The 27,810-nt window shown below is 43.8% G+C and overlaps 1 protein-coding gene across 2 annotated transcripts in view; it reads right to left on the minus strand.

Annotated features, from left to right (window-relative positions):
• The window catches only part of NBAS (NBAS subunit of NRZ tethering complex), a 670,356-nt gene that overhangs the window by 261,257 nt on the left and 381,289 nt on the right, over positions 1-27,810 (minus strand). For both annotated transcript variants that reach the window (XM_077291450.1, XM_077291451.1), the window contains exon 39: positions 2,282-2,358. In XM_077291450.1, coding sequence (XP_077147565.1) covers positions 2,282-2,358 — 77 coding nt within the window. The remainder of the gene's footprint in view (positions 1-2,281; positions 2,359-27,810) is intronic.

A 27,810-nucleotide genomic window follows, 5' to 3' on the forward strand; every position in this document is an offset into this window, starting at 1 on the left:
TACAGAAAATGAAATTGGGGATTTAGTTTAGAGGAAGGAAAAAGTTCACCAGCAATATCCACAGGCAGCAACTGCATTTAGGAAAACCCCTTATTATAGGTACCGGTAGGGATCCTTAATTGTGGTTGGGTAAGGAACGCTCAACAGTGCTCAGTGATACAAAGCAAAACCACAGGACAATCCAATTTCAGATAATACAATGTATGGTCCTCAACAGAAGTCCATTTAATTTCCTACATTAATGGATAGTAGGTACATGGGAAGAATAGTATCGCAGAGTGACCCATGGCCATTTCACGTGTGAATACACTTTCTGAAAGCCTCCTGGGAATATCACATCACCATGTGGTTAAATGCACTTTCCCTGCAGAAGGATCTGTACAATCTAACACCAGCAGAAGATCTGGGGTTAGTTCTCCAAGATGTTTGGAACAACCTCCCTGCCCAGATGATTCCAAAACTTTTGTGCAAGTCTACCAAGAAAAATTGGTGAAGGCAAAGGGCGGTCACAGGAAATATTGATTTGATTAAAATTTCTCTTTTGGTCATTCACTTTGATATAAATAAACTATTAACACCTCTATTTCTGAAAGTATTCCCACTTTGCAGCATGGATGGATTACGAGCAGGCTGTTCTATAAGGTCTGCACGGGGGACAGGAAAGTAAAAGTGTCCCGTTCTTCAATCATCTGACCACTGAGGCATGAAATTGGCTGCAGCAGTAAGGACACTGAAAATTGATGTCCTCCAGGAAACCCCATTCCAGTCTCCAGACCAAAAAAATATGACTTCATCGCTTCATGTCCGAACTCAGACCACTATAATTGACAAGTGATGGGGCTAGAGTCGATGAGCATACCTCGAATTGAAACAGGGTCTGCCATCAGTAAAATTTTTGTAGCAATCGGACGACCCTTTATAACTAGATTTGAGCAAAAATATTGCCTTTGATGAGGTCCCGCGTTAAATTTGGTCTACCGGGGCAGCCGGACCATGGAATCCTTGGTCTCACATCTTTTCTGACTTTGGCATTCACTAGACCCCCAAACAAAATGATTGTTCATTGAGCTAATGAAAAAAAAAACGTGAAATGCATGGAGGGACCTAGTAAATGTTGGATACTGGGCCAAGGGAGCCAAAGTGAAGACTGAAATGTCCCAGACTGCCAGCCAGGAGTAGAATGGACGCCGGACCAGGGAAATGCAAATATTTTTGCTCAACTCTACTCTTAATCTTAATATACTATATGACAAAAAAGGGAGAGAGAGTAGCGCTTTTCTGTATAGGTGTGACCATTAAAAGAAAAGCCTCTCACCTGCTGGGGTTGTGCCCACAGAGGAAATATACCTTCTAAACAAATATGAATGGGTGCCGTGAAATAATCTTCCAAGGAGAGCTCCAGAAAAGCGTAATAAGGAGGAGAGAATCCGGTGCCCCCAAAAACAAAAAAATGGATCCTTCACTGGAGTTGATGAAAATAAGAATACAAATTAATTAAAACAAAACACAATGAGTTTCAGCTGTATTCAGCCTTCCTCAGGTAAAAATGTATTTAAAAGAACAACTGTAACTCCTGAGGAAGGCTGGGTGCAGGCGAAACGTGTTTTTTTTTTTTATTCTCATTTTCATCACCTCCAGTGAACAATCCATTTTTATCCTTGGGGAGCGCTGGTCACCTGGATTTTCTCCTCCCCTCTAACAAGGAATCTGAGCTGAAAAACTGCACGTCCAGATGGTGGTGTCTTCATTACATTAAAAGCGCTTAAGAAGCAGGATTCCTTCATGAAGGAGGGAGAGATGGATAAATATGGTGACGGGTGTCTGGACTATCAACAGTAGTGAAGAAAATGGTGGATTAATAGCAGACTCGTGATTATTACTATGTGCTAACATGCTGGTCAGAGGGGGGCTGACCTGTGGGACCCCCTTTTCCGCCCACTACTTCTATGAGAATTTAGAACATAATTGTCCCATGTGCTGGGTTTCCTTTAAAAGAGGTTGTCTGGGCAAACGATATGGATGACCTTTCCTTATGAATGGACTCTGAACAGGTCATGATTATAATAAGCCTGGACAATCCCTTTAAAAGCCCTTTATTGTTCAATTAACAGATGCAGCAATCTCCAAACTAACCGATGGCACATTACACTATTTCCACGGCATGGCCAAATCAAAGAGTATAATCGGACCATCTATATAAATAGCGCAGAAGCACCAGCGCAATATGGAGGTGAGCTCAGCTTTTACTACAGCGGTAGAAAAAAGAAAGATGGAGACGTACCTGAGGGAGGGCGAGTAGATAGGCCACAGACAAGGTGATATCGTTCGGCAAAGTGTCGCTCGCCAGCTGCAGCAGAACTGGAAAATAAGAAGAGACAGACACAGGTGTGACGGTAAATCGATGAACGGTGAGATCCTGTGCTCGTTACACCGCGCGCGCGATAATGATTTGCGTAATTTAAATGAAATGCTCGTTGGTAGGATTCACGGCACAGATCGCGGGCGCCGGAGCTGTAACACTGCCTTACGTTAATTGTTAGGCAAAATATTTCACGCTGCAACTAAACAGGGGAAAACAGATGCTGCGGCAGATTGTGGGAACATAGCCGCTCACAATTCAGCGGGATAATCAGCGGGTCATAAAAGAAAATCAACTCCTGGAAGAAAGTCGACGGCTGTTCGGGAAGAAAAGTGCAGGGTCGGGCGGATTCAATCAAACGAGCTGATAATCCTTTACTGCTCCCATTGTCTTCAATAAAAATGCCAATTCCTTACGAGGTATAACAAATATTATGGAGGATTATTCCGGAATAGGACTATTCATAACAGGGGAAGAGGACACTGCGGCTTTCCGGATATTCTGAAGCTGCCTTTATGCACTGGACTATACCCTTTGTTATTTCTCCTGGAAAACGTGTGACAAGGGAAAGGGGAGCTAATCTAGGATTAATATCTTCTATGCAACCAATAAAGTGGATCTGCCACCATATTTCAGGAAACAAATGCCACACATTATTAAACGGATCTCTTATACCTGATGAGGCTGGAACACTTACCTTAAAGATCCATTTCAGACTCGCTGTATAATAATGATATTAAAACAAGCATTTTAGGAGTCCAAGTATATTCAGTCTCCACTCACCCAGCCTGACAGCTGCAGCTTGTACAGAGCAATGTGAGATCTCTGCAGGAAGGAGGGACCCTGAGATGTTACTGGGACTACAAGTGAGGAGATTCTGTTTAACCTTTCATAAAGAATGGTGAGTACACCACTCTCATCAGGTCTAGTTAGTGTATGTGACGTGTATTGTGAAATCTGGTGATCAATCCTTTTAAACAGTTAAAGTGGCCTTTAAGTTTTCAGTCCGCTGCGCAGGTCACAGGACTACCGGGAGAAACAGCGAGAACATCAAAGAAACTGTGCTGATTCGGAAGGAAAAATGTGTTTTTTTAATGTTCTTAGGAGCAATTTGGGTTTGAAGAAGGGGTTGATAACTCGGCTCAAAAGCGTTATATATTGCAGCCATGTGGCTAGCCCGCCTTCTCCCTTTCTATGTGACCCAAAGCCATGCTGCATCCCACACTATATAAACACTGCCAGGAAACAACACATGTAAAAAGGGAGCCATACACCTTAGATTTCCACCCCAGGCCCCCATAAACATGCAAGCTCAGCTGGGCATGCATGTTTTGTTCAATAGGGAGTGTGCAAAAACCAGCAGTCAGAAACCTCTGAAAGTGACAACTTGTGGCAAATAAAAAAAGGATGGGGCATAATAAAATATAGGTGTGTGATCCTTGTTCATGCAAGCAAAATTTTGATAATGATCACTGATAAAATGATTATCCTACCAATGAGCAAAGGAGAAAAAGCCATATTTAGCTCCTCTGGCCTACACTACACCTTCAACCTCCCTATATTTCTACTATGGTAGCTGGGAGCCTTCCCGTTACATGCCTCCCCCTTTTGATCCCCCCTGTAGAGTCCCCCTATACGGCATGCACTTATTGGGCACTAGTGAAGTGGGAATGTGCACCAATATCATACTGCTACGCTATGGATGCATACAATTGTAATTGCTTCCTAAATTCGATACATTGTGATCTCGGTGATAAGATCTGGAAAAGCATCAAGTGGTTTCATCGCTTCATGGAGTTTACCGAACTGATCATCTTGTGAAGAATTAAGCTTTAATGATTAATACGGCTGGGTAATATGCTCCTGGCTGCGCTATCTCTCACCCAGCGCTTCTGTCATTAATACAGCTATTGTTCTCATCTGAACAGCTGAGATCTGAAGGTGACATTACAAAAAAAAACACAGCTTCCGCTGAGATAAATTGCTCTAATTGCTTTACAATTCTGATAGAACATAAAAAATGGCAACAACAAGTTGTTATTGGTTTAATAATCCTCATTTTATTAAAGCACTTTTCATTTTCATTTATAATAGGAAACACCCGGAGAGATTTATATCCATAAATTCAGAATTCTCTCACATTATTCAGAATCCGTGCTCAGGGGGGGAATTCACACAGCGCAGATAACCATTATCGAAGATCAGTGGAAAGGAGTCAAAATCTCATCTTTCTAGTTGGTTAAAAGTTGTTTTTTATTCCCTAATTACATCATGGGCTTTGCATTGTTGAAAAAATGGCATAAAAGCTTAAGATCACCAAGCACAATGAAAAAGTGCGGGAAGAAGTGATGTACGGCACATTCGGTAAGGGACTCTGGAGCGATGGATCAAACTTTCGGATTCTGGGTTTAGTGAATGCCAGGAGAATTTTAGCATTTAAGTATGGCATTTATGTACAAATTTGTCTTCTAAAAGAGGAGCGAACAGCTTTTGGACGGTCTCAGAACATAATCAACGAGGACACGCGCAATAATCATTAGCCTTTTCACAGTCCGCGGGGCTGAGTAGACCCGTCATAAATAAAACATATTTCGGGGAATTAATTTTTAAGGACACCGGCATTAGTCTTTGAAATGCCAACGACGGCGTCAAAACATCTAAACAATAATTACACTTGCCGTAAAAGTCGAGAAGGAATAAATTGTACATCTGGTCATGTGGAGGGAAAAAAAAAAAAGACAAAGCGTTTCTAACATTCTCCTATTCATTATCTGGCATTGAAGGCCGAGCACCAGCGTCTAGCGGCTCTGCGGTTACCATTATGTTTATTGCTACGGCTCAACAAACGCATTTAAATGGTGGTCAGAGCCATAAAGCTCAGCGGAGTAGGTAAACACCATCCGTAGTAAATGGCGCGCTTAATTCTCTTCTCTTTTTTCCAATAGATTATTCTACTGCCCGGATTTTAATCTCTCAAGGGTAAGGCAGCATAGTGCTCTGCGGCTCTGCTGCTGCACGATTCATGGCAGTCGGAGCGTTTGCGGCTGCGGTAAATCACGGCCCTCTGGGGGGCCACATTATGGATCGGATTCATTTCGGTCGTTGGCAGCGGTTCTTAAAATTCAGTAAAAAAAAAGGGAAATGTGAGTAAATTTGTATTTTTTTACCTATTTCTTAGAAATGCTATTACAGTAAAGTAAAGCAGTGATATCGATATATTTATATATTTCAATATTTATCAGATTATCATTGCCCTGTATCAACTATTACCAATAACACATGTTCCCAATCGGTGTCCTAAGCTATTAATTAGGAATACGGTATTTTTAAAGGAGAACCAGAGTCATGATACAAAAAAATTATAAAGATTTTATTATTCCATGAAAGTTATCAATAATAAACATATACAATATAAAAATGTATATGGGTACCAAAGGTTTTGATCCATAGGTGAGATGAATGAACAGTGGCCGGAGGCCTGGTCAGGATTACATAATAACAATGATGCGGACCACACAAACTACACAAGAGACAACAGCATCGATTAGCTTTCTTATGTCCGATTGTTCCATTTAGTACCCAATATGGCAGGGGAGCAATCAAGAGGGAAACGTAAAGTATGTTTCTGGTGCACGCTATACATATAACACAATCATAGTTAGTAAAAGGTTAATTACCCATTTGGTAAGGGATTCTGCCTGGACTGCAGCCACATACCCCGACGCGCGTTTCGTGAGGATGTCGCTTTCTTAGATTCAACATTTGCATTTTTTTTGTTCTTTTCTTTTACCTTGTGGCATACGGTAATGTTAATTGGGAAAAATTCTTCAAAATAGCGCACATGGATCATGAATGTTGAACAAAATAAAAAATGTGCTTTATTTTTGTCTTTAAAGGGGTTGTTCCCTTTTAAACACAATTTATTCCTTGATGCATTTTGCATTAAAAAAACCCAAAAAACACAAAACCTCTATTCTCATCTTACCTGTGTCCACCGGCAAGTCTCCTGCTACTGAAAATATGTTGCATTGGCTACGGTGCACGTTCCGCAGAAATGTTCAAAATAGTGTACAAAAATTCCTCACGGACAGAAAATCACTTAAGAGAGGGTGGACTGCCGGACATCGTCGCAAACAATTGGATATTTCTTAAAAAGTCGCAAATGATAAATTAGCAGAAAACAAAAAAAAAGGAAACAAATATAAGGCTGTGTGCACACGATACAGATGTAGTGCGGATCCGCAGCGGATTTTTCCGAGCAGAAACGCTGCAGATCCGCACTGTGATTTACAGTACAATGTAAATCAATGGAAAAAAAAAAAAAACTGTGCTAATGGTGCAGAAAAATCAGAGCGGAATTGCTGCGGATTTCAAAGAAGTGCATGTCACTTCTTTTGTGCGGATCTGCAGTGTTTCTGCACCCCTCCATAATAGAAATCCGCATTGCGAAAAACTGCAGAAAATCCGCACAAAATCCGCATCAATTCCGCACAAAAAACGGCACTAAATCCGCATAAAAACCGCACGAAAACCGCACTAAATCCGCATAAAAACCGCACGAAAACTGCACTAAATCTGCATAAAAACCGCGGCAAATCCGCAGCTGCGGATTCTGCCAGGAGATGCGGATTTTGTGCAGAAAATTCTGCACCTCTTTTCTTAGGCTGCTTTCACACTAGCATTGGCACGGTGCCGTCGCTATGCTTCGGCCCGACGTGCGTTGTGAAAATAATGCCCGACGTGGGCAGCGAAAGCAGTCTTATGACGCTTCCGCTGCCCCATCGTAAGGTCCGGGGAGGAGGGGGCGGGGTTTTGGCTGCGCATGCGCGGTCGAAAATGGCGGACACGACGCGCAAAAAAACGTTACATGTAACGTTTTGCTGTGCCGACGGTCCGCCAAAACACGACGCAGCCGTCGCACGACGGTTGCGACGTGTGGCCATACGTCGCAATGCGTCGCTAATGTTAGTCTATGGGGAAAAAACGAATCCTACAACTTTGCAGGATGCGTTTTTTCTCTTAAACGACGCATTGCGACGTGCAGCCAACAACGCTAGTGTGCAAGTAGCCTTACGTGTGCACATAGCCTAAAGGAGACTTAAAAAAAGTGCAAATAAAAAGAATAAGGTACCAGGTATAAAACATGAAAAATTAGACAACAAGCGGTATGAATGCAATAATGAAACGGAGCCTTAGTGTGCGCCGTGTTTGTGAACTCAGTTTTCAATGAACGACTTGAGATTTTCCCAACAGATAAATGTTCCCACACACCCCAATGCACAAATGTGTGTTCTTATGGCCTTGTTCGGCCGGTTTGCTTCTGCACAGAATTTGCTTTAGTCGACAAAAGGCCGCAGACTTCGCTTTCTTATATTAAGGAGCACTGGCAGGAAAGGTACGTGTGTGTGTTTGCGCGTACAATATATATATATACACATACACACACACATATATATCTCATATGTTCCCATATCTTTACAATGGGTCCTTATGGTCAGGGGTGAGAAACATGGGGTGAAAAATTGGGCAATTGTCCACGGCCCCCACTTTCCCAGGGGCCCCAGTGTCTACAATAAAAATGAGATTGATAATAGTTCTACATTATCAATATACGCTGTGGAGGCAGCTACTGAGGGAGATCTATGCCCCGCTCATATATCGGAGCAGCTCATTTATATATTAAGAAAAATGTAGATTTCTTTGGAATAAGATATCGGATCACAGATATCACGATGTCACTTTATTCAGCGTTCCATGACCTACATGCCCATACAGACGGCTTAGGAGGGTTGGTCCTACTCACTGATCCCTTTAATAGAGACCACTACCTTTGTCCCTTGAGATCTCTGACAAGTGCACTGTATGTAGTTTTGCACCAATGTGTTCACGTCACACAACCTAGCTGCTCTCTATATTCAGTTACTATAGGAAGAGATCGTGAAAACTATACAAGTAAATCGGAAATTGCTACAATTTTTCATCCAGCAATGAGTAAACTCCATTCTCTGAAACAACAACATCCCTTTAACAAGGTGGGAAACCCCTTTAAATTATAGCACGTTCCCATCAAATCCCGGGGCCACCATGAAATCCTTTCCTCTGTGGTTGTCAGGCCGTGCAGTCCTACATTACCGGCGGTCTTCTAGTAATGGTGCCGTGTGGATGGAAACATTTCAGGACCACGGACAGCAGTTTTGTATATTACAGGCCGCAGTTCACTGAAAGCAGCATTAACATAAAGGGCAACTCTGCCTTAAAGGGGTTGTACTAAGTATATACGTTATCCCCGATCAATGAGATAATTACTTATTGATAAACTAAATAATGAGCAGACTGCAAACTACAGTGCCTACAAGTAGTATTCAACCCCCTGCAGATTTAGCAGGTTTACACATTTGGAATTAACTTGGCATTGTGACATTTGGACTGTAGATCAGCCTGGAAGTGTGAAATGCACTGCAGCAAAAAAGAATGTTATTTCTTTGTTTATTTTTTTTTTAAATTGTGAAAAGTCTTTTCAGAGGGTCATTTATTATTCAACCCCTCAACCCACCAGAATTCTGTTTGGTTCCCCTAAAGTATTAAGAAGTAGTTCAGACACAAAGAACAATGAGCTTCACATGTTTGGATTAATTATCTCTTTTTCCAGCCTTTTCTGACTATTTAAGACCCTCCCCAAACTTGTGAACAGCACTCATACATGGTCAACATGGGAAAGACAAAGGAGCATTCCAAGGCCATCAGAGACAAGATCGTGGAGGATCACAAGGCTGGCAAGGGGTACAAAACCCTTTCCAAGGAGTTGGGCCTACCTGTCTCCACTGTTGGGAGCATCATCCGGAAGTGGAAGGCTTATGGAACTACTGTTAGCCTTCCACGGCCTGGACAGCCTTTGAAAGTTTCCTCCCGTGCCGAGGCCAGGCTTGTCCGAAGAGTCAAGGCTAACCCAAGGACAACAAGGAAGGAGCTCCGGGAAGATCTCATGGCAGTGGGGACATTGGTTTCAGTCAATACCATAAGTAACGTACTCCACCGCAATGGTCTCCGTTCCAGACGAGCCCGTAAGGTACCTTTACTTTCAAAGCGTCATGTCAAGGCTCGTCTACAGTTTGCTCATTATCACTTGGAGGACTCTGAGACTGACTGGTTCAAGGTTCTCTGGTCTGATGAGACCAAGATCGAGATCTTTGGTGCCAACCACACACGTGACGTTTGGAGACTGGATGGCACTGCATACGACCCCAAGAATACCATCCCTACAGTCAAGCATGGTGGTGGCAGCATCATGCTGTGGGGCTGTTTCTCAGCCAAGGGGCCTGGCCATCTGGTCCACATCCATGGGAAGATGGATAGCACGGCCTACCCGGAGAATTTGGCCAAGAACCTCCGCTCCTCCATCAAGGATCTTAAGATGGGTCATCATTTCATCTTCCAACAAGACAACGACCCAAAGCACACAGCCAAGAAAACCAAGGCCTGGTTCAAGAGGCAAAAAATCAAGGTGTTGCAGTGGCCTAGTCAGTCTCCTGACATTAACCCCATTGAAAACTTGTGGAAGGAGCTCAAGATTAAAGTCCACATGAGACACCCAAAGAACCTAGATAACGGAGATGATCTGCATGGAGGAGTGGGCCAAGATAACTCCAGAGACCTGTGCCGGCCTGATCAGGTCTTATAAAAGACGATTATTAGCTGTAATTGCAAACAAAGGTTATTCCACAAAATATTAAACCTAGGGGTTGAATAATAATTGACCCACACCTTTATGTTTAAAATTTATAAAAATTTAACTGAGCAACAAAACTTTTTGGTTTGTAAGATTTATGCATCTGTTAATAAATCCTGCTCTTGTTTGAAGTTTGAAGGCTCTAACTTATTTGCATCTTATTAAACCTGCTAAATCTGCAGGGGGTTGAATACTACTTGTAGGCACTGTATGTCCTACGAGGAATGGATCTAGGATCTGGGAATCATTAGCTAAAAGAAGACAGAGGAGACATAATAGCCATCTACAAATATCTGCAGGGCTGTCACAGTGTAGAGGGATCATCATTATTCTCATTTGCACATGGAAACGCGAGAAGCAATGGGATGGAACAAAGGGAGAAGATACAGATGACATATTAGAAATATCTTTGACGGTGAGGGTGACCAATGAGTGGAGCAGGCTGCCACGAGAGGTGGTGAGTTCTCCTTCAATGGAAGTCATAAAACAAATCAATTTGCTCAACTCTTACAAATTACCTTTTCCATCTTATCAATGTCTTCTGAACACAAAGTTTACAATGCAAGCTGACACATACACCATCTGTATAGGAGGGAGGTGACACAATTATACCCTCCAGTCCAACCCCATCTTCTAGAAGACATCACTGGTGGCTCGGTTGCCTTTTAGAACATGGCAAGAAGCCACCAATGCTCGATGGGATTCACCAACAACCCAACAATGAAGTCTAAGGCGCTCGCTACAAGTATTAAACCTGATTTTGTTTTTTATCACAACACCTCCAGCTAAACGGCCTGAACATCCCGAGGAACCTTAGAAATACATGCTTTATATTCATCCGAACACCACGGCTTACTGAGGCCGTGAGCAATTACTTCTCTAAAAACCAATTTCTGCTGCTCTCCGTACGCCGGGCTCGTGCAATCAGCGGAGTGCCTTGTATATATTAAATATTACTTGGAGACGGCGGGGTCACAGGCCGGGCTCTCCTGGCGAGACTGAAATAACTGCATTTAGAGTCTATGAATAAGTGCAGAGCGGGCCGCCGTGGGGACGGGTTATTCATGCCACTGATGTGCTGGCGTATGATATGCATGATCCTGATTACATGAGACGTGTCCGTCTGTTATCCCTCTAATCTGACTTACTGACACTGCCTCATCTATGTATCGGGGACGGATGTACGTCTACCGTCCTTCAGCAGAGATGGACAGCGCATCTAATCACTTGCTTTAAAGGGACATTCCAACCCATGAAGAAATGAAGAAGTGATAAATGTTTGATCGGTGGGGATGACAGCCATACTGACTCTCCCGGACACGGCACATAGGAGTAGCGGTAGAACATGTGCTCCCAAGTCTATGCCATGGACAGAAACATCAAATGACAGACCTGACCCATTAGGGTATTCCAAAAAGAAACCTATATCACCGACTGCGAGGGTGAAGACTATGATCATCGCCAATTTCTAGGCAAGGGATTAGCAGCTCCCCTTTTACCCTGGACCACAATATGGTGGAGTTTGTAGGTTGTGGATACCGAGCATGTGTGATGCTGGAACATACAAACTCTGTGCCACTTATGGAAATACAGGCATTGTCCCATGATAGAGGATAGGTGTGTGATTGATAGGAGTTTGGTTGCTGGGACCCCCAAAGATCCAGAGTCTTATCTGAAAAAAGTAAATATGAGCATGTGCAACCACCACCTGCTATGCACATGCTCACTACTGCTCCATTTACACAGGAGTCTTTAGGACCCCACTTTTTGTGATCAGTGGAAATCAATGTTGGTGACTTATTGGCTGCAGATAGGGCAACCCCTTTTAAAACGGTCCAGTGTGATGTAAAAATTAAAAATACATATCCATCTCCCAAACCGGGGGTGTTCCTTCATATGCAATGCTGTGATGCCTGATAGTCTTCTGGTATCAACAATCAGCTGGAGAAATCATGCAATATTATATATATATATATATATATATATATATATATATATATATATATATATATATATATATATATATATATACACACATACTAGATGGTGGCCTGATTCTAACGCATCAGGTATTCTAGAATATGTATGTATGTATGTAAATAGCAGCCACATAGTATATAGCACAGGCCACGTAGTATATAGGGGCCATGTAGTATATAGCAGACACGCAGTACATAACACAGCCACGTAGTATACAACACAGCCCACGTAATATATTGCACAGCCCACGCAGTATATAATAGCCCACGCAGTATAAAACACAGCCCACGCAAAATATAACAGCCCACATAGTATATAACAGTGGCCACGCAGTATATAAGTTGCCACGCAGTATATAACACAGCCCACACAGTATATAACACAGCCCACACAGCATATAACACAGCCCACACAGCATATAACACTGCTCACGCAGTATATAACACTGCTCACGCAGTATATAACACTGTTCACGCAGTATATAACACTGCTCACGCAGTATATAACACTGCTCACGCAGTATATAACACAGCCCACGTACTATATAGCAGCCACACAGTATATAACACAGCCCACGCAGTATATAACACAGCCCATGCAGTATATAACACAGCCCACGCAGTATATAACACTGCTCACACAGTATATAGCAGCCACGCAGTATATAACACAGCCCACATAGTATATAACACTGCTCATGTAGTATATAACACAGCAGACGCAGTATAACACAGCCCACGTAGTATATAGCAGCCATGCAGTATATAACACAGCCCACGTAGTATATAGCAGTGTGGGCACCATATCCCTGTGAAAAAAAATAATTAAAATAAAAAATAGTTATATACTCACCTGCCGGCGTCCAGCGAAGTTGTGCCGATGCGCGCGCTGCTGCCGCCAGCTTCCATTCCCAGCGATGCGTTGCGAAATTACCCAGAAGACTTAGCGGTCTCGCAAGACTCAATGCAATGCATCTCTGGGAACGGAAGCTGGCGGCAGCCGGGAGCGCATCGGCGGACGACTGAAGATGAGAATAGCAGGGTTTTTTTTAACATTAGATCTTTTTACTATTGATGCTGCATAGGCAGCATCAATAGTAAAAAGTTTGTCACACAGGGTTAATAGCAGCGGTAACGGACTGTGTTACTCGCGGCATAACACGGTCCGTTAACGCTGCCATTGACCCTGTGTCAGCGCTGACTGGAGGGGAGTATGGAGCGGGCTCCGGGCACCGACTGGACGGAAGTAGGGAGGGACTAATTCTCGAGCAGACTGTGCCCGTCGCTAATTGGTCGCGGGCGACCAATCAGCAACGCGGGATTTCCGTTACAGACAGACAGACGAAAGTACCCCTTAGACCAGAGGTGTCAAACTGCATTCCTCGAGGGCCGCCAACAGGCCATGTTTTCAGGATTTCCTTAGCATTCCACAAGGTGCTGGAATCATTCTGTGCAGGTGATTAAATTATCACCTGTGCAATACAAGGAAATCCTGAAAACATGACCTGTTGGCGGCCCTCGAGGAATGCAGCTTGACACCTCTGCCTTAGACAATTGTATATATAGATTTTTTTTCTTCATAAACCTGAGGCCACTGAGAAGGGATTAATTAGTAGGACAACCCAGTAGACAACCATCTCCTTTCCTCTCCCAGTAGGAGACAATCAATACTACTCTAGCAATAAAATATATATTAAAAAAAACAACCACATTAAAGGGGTTGTCCCATGAACAATGTAGATTTTAATCAAGAGACCAATAATATGTTCCACAACTGGATGTAAAAAAAAAATGTTCCTGTTCTGAGATAAACTTAATAAATATGCCTGTGCTATGATCTGTGTAATGCCTAACTTGAAGTAACATTTCCCTGCCTGTTTTATCACAGGAATGAGTTCCTGCCATGTCTACTGCCCTCTGAGCTCAAAAGAAATCAAGTCAGTGATGCATCTCCTGAGTACACAAATATCCCATATGAGGTTGAAAACTACTTTTGAGGCACAGTGCAAAGCTCAGAAGGGAAGAGGCACCATATTGGAGTTCAGATTGTGCTGGACTGGTTTGAGGCTGCCATGTCACATTGGCAGAGCCCCTGAGGTGCCAGAACAGCAGAAACCCATGAGTGCCCTCATTTTACTTACTACACCTCTCAATGAATTCATCTAAGAGTGCAGTGAGCATGTTGACCCCACATGTGCCTCACAAAATTTAATACCATTGGGCGGTGGAAAAAGAATTATTATATTTTTACCCTTAAAATTATGTTTTAGCCCCACTTTTTTTTTTTAAGGGCTAATATGAAAAAAACAGACCTCTGAATTTGTTGTGTAACTCCTCTTGATTGTGCCAATACCCTACGTGTAATTGAGAAAATACGTGCACAGTGCAACGCTCAGAAGAGAAGGAGGGCCATGTTATAGTGCAGATTATACGGTTATTGTTTGAGGGTGTCATGACCCACTGAAAGAGCCCCTGAAGTGCCAGAACAGCAGACCCTCGCCCTCATAAGTGACCCCATTTTACCAACTACAAATTCTCAATGAATTCATCTAGGGGTGCAGGGATCATATCGACACGAGTGTGTCACAGAATTTTATGCCATTGGGAATGAAGAAAAATAATTACATTTTTACTAGAAGAAGCATTGTTTAGACCAAGATACATTTTCACAAGGAGAAATGGATAAAAAAAGGGCACCAAAATTTGTCTCACAATTTCTGCTGAATGTGAAAATACCCCATATCTGGCTGCAGGGTACTGCTTAGCCACACAGCGAGACTCGGGAGGGACTGAGCACTATTTGCCTCCTGGAGCGCAGATTTTCCCAGAATAGTTTGCGGACTCCATATACAGAGCCCCTAAGTGCTAGAAGAGCGAATCCCCCTTCAAGTGACCCCATTTTGGAAATTACACCTTGCTGGGGATTTATCTACAGGTGTAGTGACGATTTAGACTCCATGAATGTTTTCCAGAAACAAGCAGCAATGGATGTTGATGAGTGAAAATGACAAATCTGCTATTGTAGTGACCAGTACATTGTAGTGACCAGTACATCGTAGTGACCAGTACATCGTAGTGACCAGTACATCGTAGTGAACAGCACATTGTAGTGAACAGCACACCGTAGTGACCAGTACATCATAGTGACCAGTACACTGTAGTGACCAGTACATTGTAGAGACCAGTACATTGTAGAGACCAGTACATCGTAGTGACCAGTACATTGTAGTGACCAGCACACCGTAGTGACCAGCACACCGTAGTGACCAGCACACCGTAGTGACCAGTACATTGTAGTGAACAGCACACCGTAGTGACCAGTACACCGTAGTGACCAGCACACCGTAGTGACCAGCACATTTTAGTGAACAGCACATTGTAGTGACCAGTACATCGTAGTGACCAGTACATCGTAGTGACCAGTACATCGTAGTGACCAGTACACCGTAGTGACCAGTACATTGTAGTGAACAGCACATTGTAGTGACCAGCACACCGTAGTGACCAGCACATTGTAGTGACCAGCACATCGTAGTGACCAGTACATTGTAGTGACCAGAATACCGTAGTGACCAGTACATCATAGTGACCAGTACACTGTAGTGACCAGTACACTGTAGTGACCAGTACACTGTAGTGACCAGTACACTGTAGTGACCAGTACATCATAGTGACCAGTATACCATAGTGACCAGTATACCGTAGTGACCAGTACACTGTAGTGACCAGTACACTGTAGTGACCAGTACATTGTAGTGACCAGCACATTGTAGCGAACAGCACATTGTAGCGACCAGTACATTGTAGTGACCAGAATACCGTAGTGACCAGTACATCATAGTGACCAGTACATTGTATTGTCCAGTACATCATAGTGACCAGTACACTGTAGTGACCAGTACATCATAGTGACCAGTACACTGTAGTGACCAGTACACTGTAGTGACCAGTACACTGTAGTGACCAGTACACTGTAGTGACCAGTACACTGTAGTGACCAGTACATTGTAGTGTTTACGAAGTAGCAGTATTCATGCTCAACCACCATTTTATGAAAAAAAACCTCACTCCAGATGTTTGGTACAGAAGAGACTGAAGATCTCTTTTCTAGAAATTATGGGGGCACAAAAAGTTTTGATCCCGAGTTAACTTGTATAACCTATATGTATTAAGTAAGAAACCTCAAAAGGGAATCTGTCAGCAGGTGTTTGCTTTTTAATTTGAGAACAGCATGATGTAGGGACCGAGACCCTGATTCCAGTGATGCATCACTTACTGGGCTGCATGTTGTAGTTTCAATAAACTATCCATTGTTTTATCAGCAGAAGTTAATCACTAGAGGACTAATTGTCTCGTGCCTCCTGGTCAACGGCTCTGTGTAACCCCCCCGCCCGCTACAACTGATTAGCAGCTTTCTGTAAATGTACAGAGTACACAAAGCTACCAATCAGTGGTGAGGGCGCTGCATTCAGAGAACTGCTAGATATACAGCAGACTTAACAGTTTTATCAAAACTGCAGCAAGAAATCAAGTGAGTGATACATCACTAGAATCAGGGTCTCTGCACCTATATCATGCTGCTCTCAGATTACATACTATAAACCTAGTGACAGATCCTCTTTAAATGTTTGCTTACTCCCGCAACACACCAGAAAGCAATGCCTGACCATTATGCACAAAAAGCAGCAAGTTACCATTCGGCGTTGACGTTTTACAAAAAAAAAAAGAAAATCTGCCTGCATTCATATAAATGATCAGCTAGAAAACTGCTGTAAAAGTAGAGATAGATCAGCTGGCGTGCACTCCCACACCGAACATTCACATCCATTTCTCCTTGTAGCGGCTTTTATTTTAGGATTAATGTTGTTCTAAGAATATATTTTACTAGAGCAGTAACGGCTCCTTAATCCATGAACCCCTAAAACACATTTATGAGATACCGACTACATTAAAATGTGCAATTAGTACATTTTCTATGTGCAGTTTTAATGAATAAGTACAAAGTATGAAAGTACTTGCTTTTTTTTTTTTATACAGAAATACAGTCGACTCAATTTATTTATTAATTTCTACAATTTACGAGTGCGGCGTAATTTCTCGGAAAGAAATATCTTCAGTCAGATTAAGAAAAGCTTTGATGGCTTCAAGTAGAAAGGGAAATGACATTAATGTGTTATCACTTTTTAAGGATTATTCCCACAAGAACACACAGAGCGATCCCTGCCATCTCACAAAGGGAACGCATTTAAGAGAATGATGGCTTCGTTTTGGGGAAAATTGTTTCTACACGTGTAGTTTTGCACAAGCTACGTGAGAAAATGAATGGAATGCGGGGACTTATTCTCAAAACTTGCAAAGACTCGACTTAAAAGAAATCATCCTCCATTTAAAGCATCAGTCAAATCATGCAATCTTCGTTCCCCTTAAAGAGAACCTGTCAGCAGGATTTTGCCAAGTAAATTATGGGTATTGTCAGGTCGGCGCCGTTATTCTGATTAAAATGATAACTGGTTTGAAGAAATCTGTCTTGTGGTTCTTGTGTAATCAGTGTTAGAAGTTTTCAGTTAAGCTTCTCACATTGATTACACAAGAACCACAAGATGGATTTTTTTTTCACCCCAGGTAACTTTTTAATCAGTTTAACAGTGCCAACCTGACAATACCGCTAGTTTATTTAGCAAAATCCTGCTGACAGGTTCCCTTTAAATTTCATTTGTTCAGATGATCAACCCAGGAGAATTTACACGCAGGAAAATGTGGCAAATACATGAAAGCCAATGGATGCTAGTCCTTGAAGTACCAGGCTAGACCAAGTACATGACAGTTGTTGCACACAAAAAACTGCGTCCCAATTGGTGACCTCCCTCCAAGACATCCATTTTCCCGAATAGTGCTATAAAAAAAAAAAAAAAGAACCTGTCACCAGATTCATGTTACCCAAACAATGGGCAGAATGAATTAGAGCATGTCGGTAACATGAGTCAGAGACTATCTCCATGTTTAACAGCCAGGCAAATTTTTCTCTAAAACACTCTGGAGTGTCAGGAAAAAAAAATACTTTAAAGATCAGGAAAGGGACCGTAGCCTGAAAAAAAGATTAGACCGGCACTGCCCCTAGCCGGCTACTCCCAGCGCTTCTGCAGGACAGACAGGTACCTACCAAAACAAGAGCCCTGTCAATAACCTAGACACATAGCTGGGATCATTAAAGTATATTTTCTCTGAAATAAAAAATATATCGGGTTGCAGTCATACAGTCGGGGTCCAATCCATGCAGCATGGGGTTTGGGCAGCATGAATCAGGTGAGGAGTTCCCTTTAAGTAAAAAACAAGGCATTTCTCTGCCCCTTTTTCAGTAGAGAGAGGGCTCTGAAAATTTACAAGCCAGAGTACGAATGTGGAGTCTCGTTATTTATTAAAGCAATATTTTCTTAAACTTCTTTGAGACTTTGACAAGTTCCCTTTAATTAAAACCATGTGATTTACCCAAAATCGCGGCTCATTGGTTATCACTGTGTCCATCCAGCCAATAGAAGCATGGCAAACTGGCACACCCTGCATAAAGGAAAAGGGTCAACAAGTCACAATCTAAGAGTGCATCTCAAATTATGAGGCACAGGCTAAATTTTAGTGAAGAAAGAGTGGAGGAGACAGATTTCAGTCAAGTAATCATATGCTGCACAATTCTTCCTATGGCTGCAGCATTATTTAAGGGGTTGTGTCATGTTCTTATTTCAGGAGCGCACTGCTCACATGCCTCACAATTTCCTATTTGGCTGATGACAGTGCACTCCACATTGACTTTCAATATGCACCAGTGGTATGAGTGCCCGGCTGGCCTCAATGATGCCGAAGCACAGGCATCCGGTGATCTGGCCAACTTCAGAGCCACAGTTACAAGCTCTAATAAAGGTTTTTCGATCTCCTATTACCTGTACACTAGATTGTTGAAGGTCTCACCATTGACCAAAACAGGAACTTGGGTTCTCAATTATCCCCAGCCACATGATTGTGGCTAGAAGGCATAAGAATGCAACAATGATAAGGCATGCGCTCCATCATTTTATTAAAAGCTACGGCTGGCACAGTGGAAAACAATCAAGCAGTCTGATATTCGGCAGGAGGCCCAGTGGTGGGACCTGCCCCTACTTGACATTTGTAACCCATCTAGTGGATAGGTGAACAAAGCTTTAGGCAGCAAAACCCATTTAGAGGGATGATCTCCTGTACGCTTTTCATATACCCAGACCATGAAACTGATGATTAGCGGCAGTAAGCAGTGAGCGGCCTCTGGAATCGTTCTTCATGTGACTTCACAATGAATCTGAAGCGTGAGATCTCCCGTTCCTGCTGTTCACCTCTGGACTTACAACACCGGATTTATGTACACATGGGGAACTATTTTCGGTGCTGAGCAATTTTAGCAATTTCTAGCAATTAAATGTCAAGCTCGGCATACATACTAAAACTGGGGCAAGCAACGTTTGTCATTTCTTAGCGGTTCCTTGGACACGAGAATTTACATTTTCTGCACAAAAGATCAGTCATGAATTTTTCATTTTGCGATGACTGACGTTCCTCGAACAAGCAGGCGGATTCCTACGTTCCGGGCAAACTTCTGGCTGGAAAAACAAGACTGAACTTTATTATAATATCAAAGTAAACGAAGCGCGAGCTGCGAGGGAGGCGACGGCTCTGGACTTGTTAAGTGGTTGGCGCTCGGATTAATACACCATTGCGTCCAGGCATTTCGATGCTTTGTTTGTGGAAGGAAATTTCAGCCTTTGGTTGATTTGCTGTCGAAGTTTGTTACGTTGAATTCTCCTACGACGGATATTATGACTGTTACGTGCGCTCTCTACATGATTCATCCACTAAAAAACGACAGGTGCAGCTCACTGAAACCCATCACTGACTCATCATACCTAGCTAGAAAGCGTAGAAGAAAGGAAGACTGTGCCGGTAAATGTAGAGGAACGCTACGAGAGAGAGGGCCAAGGGTCAGCCGCATACTCATCAGCTCTTTGTCTGATCAAGCATCTCGGCAAACATCTCGAATGCACCGAATAGAGAAGGAAATCACGAGCTTGGGGGAATAGACTCATTAACTACATGTAATTATCCTCATTTCATATACATACACATGCAATCAGGTCTCAGTCATGCTGGATTCATGGAATTCTACGATGGATGAATTGTATCCTGGATAAAACACTTTGGCTCCGATTGATCAAGACCGACGATGTTGATACTGTTCTTGAGGAAGAGGCATTTGGACTCAGACGCTCCTGATTTCATTCATCTACGTGCGGTTGCCACAAATCTTACGCCAGTAGGGGACTTGAGTAAGATTTCTGCCATAAGGAATGCCACAGTTCGTTATGAATTAGGCGAGCTATTGCATCACCTCCCTGTCCCAATCCCAACTCTGCACATTTTGGCAGAGCTGGGAGAAACTGGCAAGAAAAACCACAACTCCACATTGCACTAAAAATGTGAGACTTTTCAATCATTTATGGAAGATTTAAGGAATTCTGGTGTAGTCGCATTGATGAACCATGGTCCTAGACTCCAAAGCTCTACTGGGCTGAACTTCAAGAGCTATTAACATGGGTCCATTTTGCCCACGTAAATTAATGGAAAAAGGAAAGGAGTATCCAGGTTCCCCCCCTTGCTAAGGCCAGGTTCACATGAGCGTGTTTGATGGTCCATATAACACCTGGTCTGGCGAGTTTCCCAACTTAACTTATAGCCTCATACGAGTCCATGAGATTGTAAGATGGGGTCAGCAGACCGTGGTCATTCCGGGCATAAAGTCCATTTATTACAGAAGGTATATAGACGTACAATATGCTTGTGTGAGCCAGGCTCACTTGCATCAGTTATAGAGCAGCTACAAGACAACTGTTGCATCCAACGTTAAAGGGGTTGTTCACTAACAAAAGTGGTCCCCAAATGCTTTCATTCAGATAAAGTAACAAATAAAACAGGTAATCACCCTTCCAGGGTTCAATGCTAGCTCTCTGCCAGTGCCCCGGTCTGCACTTTAGCAGCAGTGATTATATAGGGAGCAAAAGCTGCTGAGCTCAGCGATTGGCTGCAGTGGTGAAGTATACGGCAGAAGGCACAGAGCTCATTGATTGGCTGCAGTGGAGATGTATAGGGCATGAGCCGTTGAGCTCAGGGACTTGCTGCAGCGGTGATTTAGTCTTGATGTGACTGCTGCAGCCAGTAAACAAAGACTGAAGCAGCTATGGACTCAGTACTTGACGTGGGGACAGCGAGTCCCTGCTATGTTTATTACAGTACATTAATAAAAAGAAACACAAATCAAATTAAGAAATAAAGAGGGACTTTTGTTCACATTATTTCATCTGAGCCCCTTTCTGCATTAGTAAAATTATGTGCATTCACCTATGACTGGACCTCAACTGGCCGAGAGCGCGGTCTGAATCGGGAGGGTAACACCATGGTCGGTGAATATGGCCAAAGGAGAGCAGAGAAAAAAACAGTAAGGGACCTGGAGCTCAATGAACCACGAACATGGGGGGGAAGATGCAGAAGGATGGACCAAAGGATGAAGAGCGAGGAGCGGATGTGAGAAGGGATAACCAAGCAATGGCATTTGGTGCTAGCACTCACAGAAAGCGCAGCTGAGGCTATAACGGGCATCAGTTTACCCTTTTAACATGCAACAAATGTACCTTCAGCCATTCCATGCCATGCCTGGCTGCAGTTCCCGGGGCTGCAGGGTCCATTATTGCCTAGATAAGCCAAGCTTCGCTCATCTAGCCAAATCATACTCTGGTCTAGGTGTTAAGTGTTCTGCCAATAGTAGTTACTGCTCCTCATAGATTCCAAGAATCCACCATGTCATGATCTTCTGGACTGTGTCCTGTCCACTTTTACCATGTAGTACCATGACTAAAGACCGGAATACATCCAAAACGTGTTGCTAAAATTCCTATTTGGGGACTGTACTCTGGATTTTAATATGTGGAAACAAAGATGATGAAGAACTCAAAACGGCTCGATCTTACGTAATTATTTATTGGTCTACATTCATCGCGCAACAAGAAGCAACTTCTGTGCCGAGGATGGAGGAAGCCCAAGAGGGGGTGAGCTAGTTCATCTTGTTTTACGTCCCTGTGGACTTTTACTGCATTGTCACCAATAAACACCCCATATTGCAACTGTACAACGTGGGGAGATGATCGATGTAAAAGCGCGAGAACTGACTCAGCTATAACCATGTAGTGAAGTTTGGCGACAGCGCGAGTGTCAGTGATAAATGGCGAGGACTGCGGAGTCATCCCGCGAGCACAATACAGAGGCTTTAAATATTAATGTTAAACCAGCATAACGCATTAAGAGCTATTTATCAGCGGACAGCAGAACAACATGTGTAATTCATATAGGACCGCATTCCCATAAGCCTCCCCACAAACACTTCATAAAGCATCAATGTATAAAAAAGCCTTGTTAAATTTGCATTAAGCCTATGCTCAGAATGCTAGGTGATAAAAGCTGCTAATATCAATAGCTTATAGGTATGTACGAGTTTCTGGAGAATTTCCACACAGAAATTTTGTAAAGTGGGGTGAGCATTGCATCAGGGATTATTCAGGACTTAATCAATAATAATCGGCTTTCAGCAAGCTCTCGAGCCATGGGGATTTGATGGATGAATGCTCTGTGGGAAGATCGCTCTTATACAGGCCTAGATAGGTCCACCAGGGTCTTCTTTCTCGATTTCTTGATAGTATCAAGAAATCGACTTTTTGGTTTTCGTCTTCTCCTTGTTTCTTCTATTCTTCTGACCATGATGTCCTTTTCCAGCGATTGCTCTCTTTGTATGATGTCTAAAGTAGTCAAGTCATAGCTTGGTGATCCTTGCTTTGAGTGACATGTTTGACTTGATTTACTCCAAAATGGATTTTTTTGTTCTTCTTTCCATCCATGGTATTGATAACATCCTTCTCCAGCACCACATTTTGAAAGCACTGATTCTTCTTCTGTCTTGTTTCTTTATCGGTCAGGTTTTGCATCCACATGTTACCACAGAAAAGACCAGACTATGTGCCAGCCGTGTCTTAGTCGCCAGTAAGATGTTCCTCGATTTGAAGACCCTGTCCAGTGACTTCATTGTTGATTTGCCCATAGCTATTCTCCTAGCTATGGGCAAATTAACAGGACTCAGGACTTCCTGCAAAATAATCCCATAAAAAAACCACACAAGAACTCGATAACTTGTCGCTCCTCAGCTCGGGATGGCCGCTTACAGACAGTAATAGAGGACATTCAACCCTGCATCTCGTGCTAACATCGTTGCCTTGCAGGGATCCAAGATTCAAGTCCAACCAAGGACAAAATCTGCATGGAGTTTCTACTCTCCTACATGGTTTTTACGGGTTTTCTTCTCACTTCTTATGAAAGTGGCTCTAGTTATAAGCATGTGAAATCTCGATAAACTGTGTAAAATGCTGCAGAATAAGTTATTAATACTTAACTAGAAAAATATTACAAAAAGCCAAGGCTGAATCTGTAAACATGGAAAAATGACATTTCTTGGATGTACCAGGACTGTCATTGTATTACCAGTGGAATAGGGTTTTGGAATTTTTTAAAACAGAAAAGTGACTGTAAACTCCGTCATCTTTGATGGCTAAATCTCGCCTGTAACTGGGAATACCATCATTTAAATGGTAAACCTGCACATTTCTACCTGCTCTACAAGAGGCTACCTCTCTACACTGCAGACTTGTACAAAACAACATTAAACATTGAAAATACGTCAAAAATAAAGAAAAAAATTCCTGGACTTCTTTACTTAGTTTTCTCCTTTTCTTTTTGTTTGTTGAGCACAGCCATGTCTCCCCTTCATCCTCCTCATTGTCCTATGTTTGACAGTAAAGCTGGGTTCACACTGCGTTAGTGTGACCCGTTTAACGGACTACGTTACACTGCGGCATAACACGGTGTAACGTAGTCCGTTAACACCGCCATTGACTCCAATGTCGGACGCATCGCTAGCGCACACCCACAATGGGCATGCGCTAGCGATGTGCCGTCATTGAGTGACGGACCCGAGACGCGGGCTGCAGCGTTTCCGGGTCCATCACTGCTAGTGGAGATAGAGCTACCAGAGCTCTATCTGCGCTAGCGGGATGCAAACGTCGGCACTTGCGCTAGCAGCAGCCCGTTAGCGTATGTGCTGAACGGGCTGCTGCTAACGCAGTGTGAACTTAGCCTAAGACAACTTGCTGAAGCAGGAGCCTCCCCCCTCTGCCCTTTAGGATAAAAGATGACCGGTACTAGGACTCGGGCTAATTACTGTACTAGGACTCGGGCTAAGGGATAAGGCTCCTGCCAGGCTACAGTCAAAGATGGAACTGATTAGGAGGAGATTACTTCTGTGATCTCTGCAGGACTTCTTTACGTTCATGAAGAGAATCATGCATTTTGAGGTTAATGTACATTAAAGAGATATTGCCATCTCTAAAATCATATATGTAGTACTAAAATTAGAAATGTGGCATAGTTCTCATGATTCACTATGCTGTTTACCCCATGTGCAGGGCATTGCAGTAGCTTAGGTATCTATGGTTACAAACGCTAACAACTAATTGTCCATATATGAGTGGTTGTAACCATGGATACCTAAGCTACAGCAATGCCCTGTACATGGGGTAAGTGACCTAGTGAATCATGAGAACTATACTACATTTCTACTTGGAGGTATTTGCTAATATTATTATTATTATTATTATTACTACACCTCCTACATATTGGGTTACGATCTTGGAGATGGGAATACCTCTAAGACTAAATGTGCACAGTGTCCTACTGGCTCTGTATCATCATGCAGAATGCAAATCCGCATGTTGCCACAATATGGAGATACTAGCTGTTTCCAGCCAGCTAACGCTCGGCACGCTCATTGCTATCTAATTAACGCTGCTGGTGATTAAACTAAAGTAAATAATGACAACATTCAATAGCGCTTACTCAGGTGGTAAATTAACTTAAAATGAAGTTAATAATAATAATCATTAAAAATCAGAATAATACTAAAAATACATTTTATTCACAGTGTAAAATCAAAAACAAACTGGATTCAGTAAGATGTGCGTTATTTATTCAGTCCATCATCTAAAGAAATTTCATAACGAAACATAAATTGGTGGGGGCGGGATTGTGTGCGGTGATGTGGTGGGGGGCGGGATTGTGTGCGGTGATGTGGTGGGGGGCGGGATTGTGTGCGGTAATGGGGTGGGGGGGCGGGATTGTGTGTGGTAATGGGGTGGGGGGGGCGGGATTGTGTGCGGTGATGTGGTGGGGGGCGGGATTGTGTGCGGTAATGGGGTGGGGGGGCGGGATTGTGTGTGGTAATGGGGGTGGGGGGGCGGGATTGTGTGTGGTAATGGGGTGGGGGGGCGGGATTGTGTGTGGTAATGGGGTGGGGGGGGGCGGGATTGTGTGTGGTAATGGGGTGGGGGGGCGGGATTGTGTGTGGTAATGGGGTGGGGGGGCGGGATTGTGTGTGGTAATGGGGTGGGGGGGCGGGATTGTGTGTGGTAATGGGGTGGGGGGGCGGGATTGTGTGTGGTAATGGGGTGGGGGGGCGGGATTGTGTGTGGTAATGGGGTGGGGGGGCGGGATTGTGTGTGGTAATGGGGTGGGGGGGCGGGATTGTGTGCGGTGATGTGGTGGGGGGCGGGATTGTGTGCGGTAATGGGGTGGGGGGGCGGGATTGTGTGTGGTAATGGGGTGGGGGGGGCGGGATTGTGTGCGGTGATGTGGTGGGGGGCGGGATTGTGTGCGGTAATGGGGTGGGGGGGCGGGATTGTGTGCGGTAATGGGGTGGGGGGGCGGGATTGTGTGCGGTAATGGGGGTGGGGGGGCGGGATTGTGTGTGGTAATGGGGTGGGGGGGGCGGGATTGTGTGTGGTAATGGGGTGGGGGGGCGGGATTGTGTGTGGTAATGGGGTGGGGGGGCGGGATTGTGTGTGGTAATGGGGTGGGGGGGCGGGATTGTGTGTGGTAATGGGGTGGGGGGGCGGGATTGTGTGTGGTAATGGGGTGGGGGGGCGGGATTGTGTGTGGTAATGGGGTGGGGGGGGGCGGGATTGTGTGTGGTAATGGGGTGGGGGGGCGGGATTGTGTGTGGTAATGGGGTGGGGGGGCGGGATTGTGTGTGGTAATGGGGTGGGGGGGCGGGATTGTGTGTGGTAATGGGGTGGGGGGGCGGGATTGTGTGTGGTAATGGGGTGGGGGGGCGGGATTGTGTGTGGTAATGGGGTGGGGGGGCGGGATTGTGTGTGGTAATGGGGTGGGGGGGCGGGTTTGTGTGTGGTAATGGGGTGGGGGGGCGGTATTGTGTGTGGTAATGGGGTGGGGGGCGGGATTGTGTGTGGTAATGGGGTGGGGGGGCGGGATTGTGTGTGGTAATGGGGTGGGGGGGCGGGATTGTGTGTGGTAATGGGGTGGGGGGCGGGATTATGTGTGGTGATGTGTTGGGGGGCGGGATTGTGTGGTAATGGGGTGGGGGGCGGGAATATGTGTGGTGATGTGTTGGGGGGCGGGTTGTGTGTGGTGATGTGGTGGCGGAGCTACTGTGCAGGGAGCGGGATTAGTGGGTAATCACGATGCCTCATATATATATAGATTCTCCTATGCGAATGTGCTCTAATACAACATCCAAAGGGACAAACATATATCTGTAGGTTTCCATATGAAGAAAATGATATATGCCGCCGTGAGACATCGGAGGCATACAGAGGTGTAGTGTGGTCCTACAGGGGTGTTTTGGTGCTGACTCCATATAACTGGTAATATGGTCATGGATATAAACCCTCTGGACAAAAAATAGAAATTATAAGCTACCTGAAAGGCTTGGAGACAAATAAAAAAAGGGTGTCAAGAAAGCTTTGGGCACAGACACAGGGTCTTTAGATTATTTATACCCTGGAAACTTGAGCTTAGAAGAAAAAAAGACATTTTAATGAGTATAAAAAAAAATACCCATTGTGCTTTTATGCACTGCGGTAAGATTGCCATTCACGTCTCAAACAAAAGGAGGAACAGGTGTTATCCTCGATGAGCATCTTTTCAACGCCACCCTTCCCCATTCCATGTGCACAAAGCAACACGCAAACCTCATTAACTGCAGAGGAGAGACTAGCCGGTAACAAGAAAGAAAGAAAGAAAGAAACAAGGTAAAAAAAAACACCTTAATGTGATAAGAGCTCTAGATCTGTACAGTCAGATCGCGTATAAACAAAATGACTGCCGGAATATGTATTCTAGAACTAAACCTCGTATTGTGTGCAGCTAATCCCGGGGAGCCGCCGTCCTGGGTAAAGTGAGGATGTCAGATCTCGGGAGAGATAATCAGGTCCAGAGCCACCAGTAAGAGCCAGGACTCCGGCTGACGTCAATTTGGAGAAAAATAAATTTGTCAAAATGTCTTCAGTGGATAGGAGCATACATAATTTATGGTATACACAGCATCGGCCTCCATTATTCATGTCTTCGGACCACAGTGGAAACCCCTTAGACAACTGTTTTGTCCGCGGTTTAGATCATTGGTGCCCCGTCCAGAATGGAGAACACATCAGAGAAGCCTCACTGACATACTCTGCTGGCTCAGAGAGAACTCAATTATTAAGTACAAAGCGTATGTCTATCTGCATACACTCCTTAACATTGAAACCGCAGCAACAATAAGGAAAAGCCATGGAATT

Source organism: Ranitomeya variabilis, chromosome 2 (genome assembly GCF_051348905.1).
Source record: "Ranitomeya variabilis isolate aRanVar5 chromosome 2, aRanVar5.hap1, whole genome shotgun sequence".
In the NCBI taxonomy this organism is placed as follows: domain Eukaryota; kingdom Metazoa; phylum Chordata; class Amphibia; order Anura; family Dendrobatidae; genus Ranitomeya; species Ranitomeya variabilis.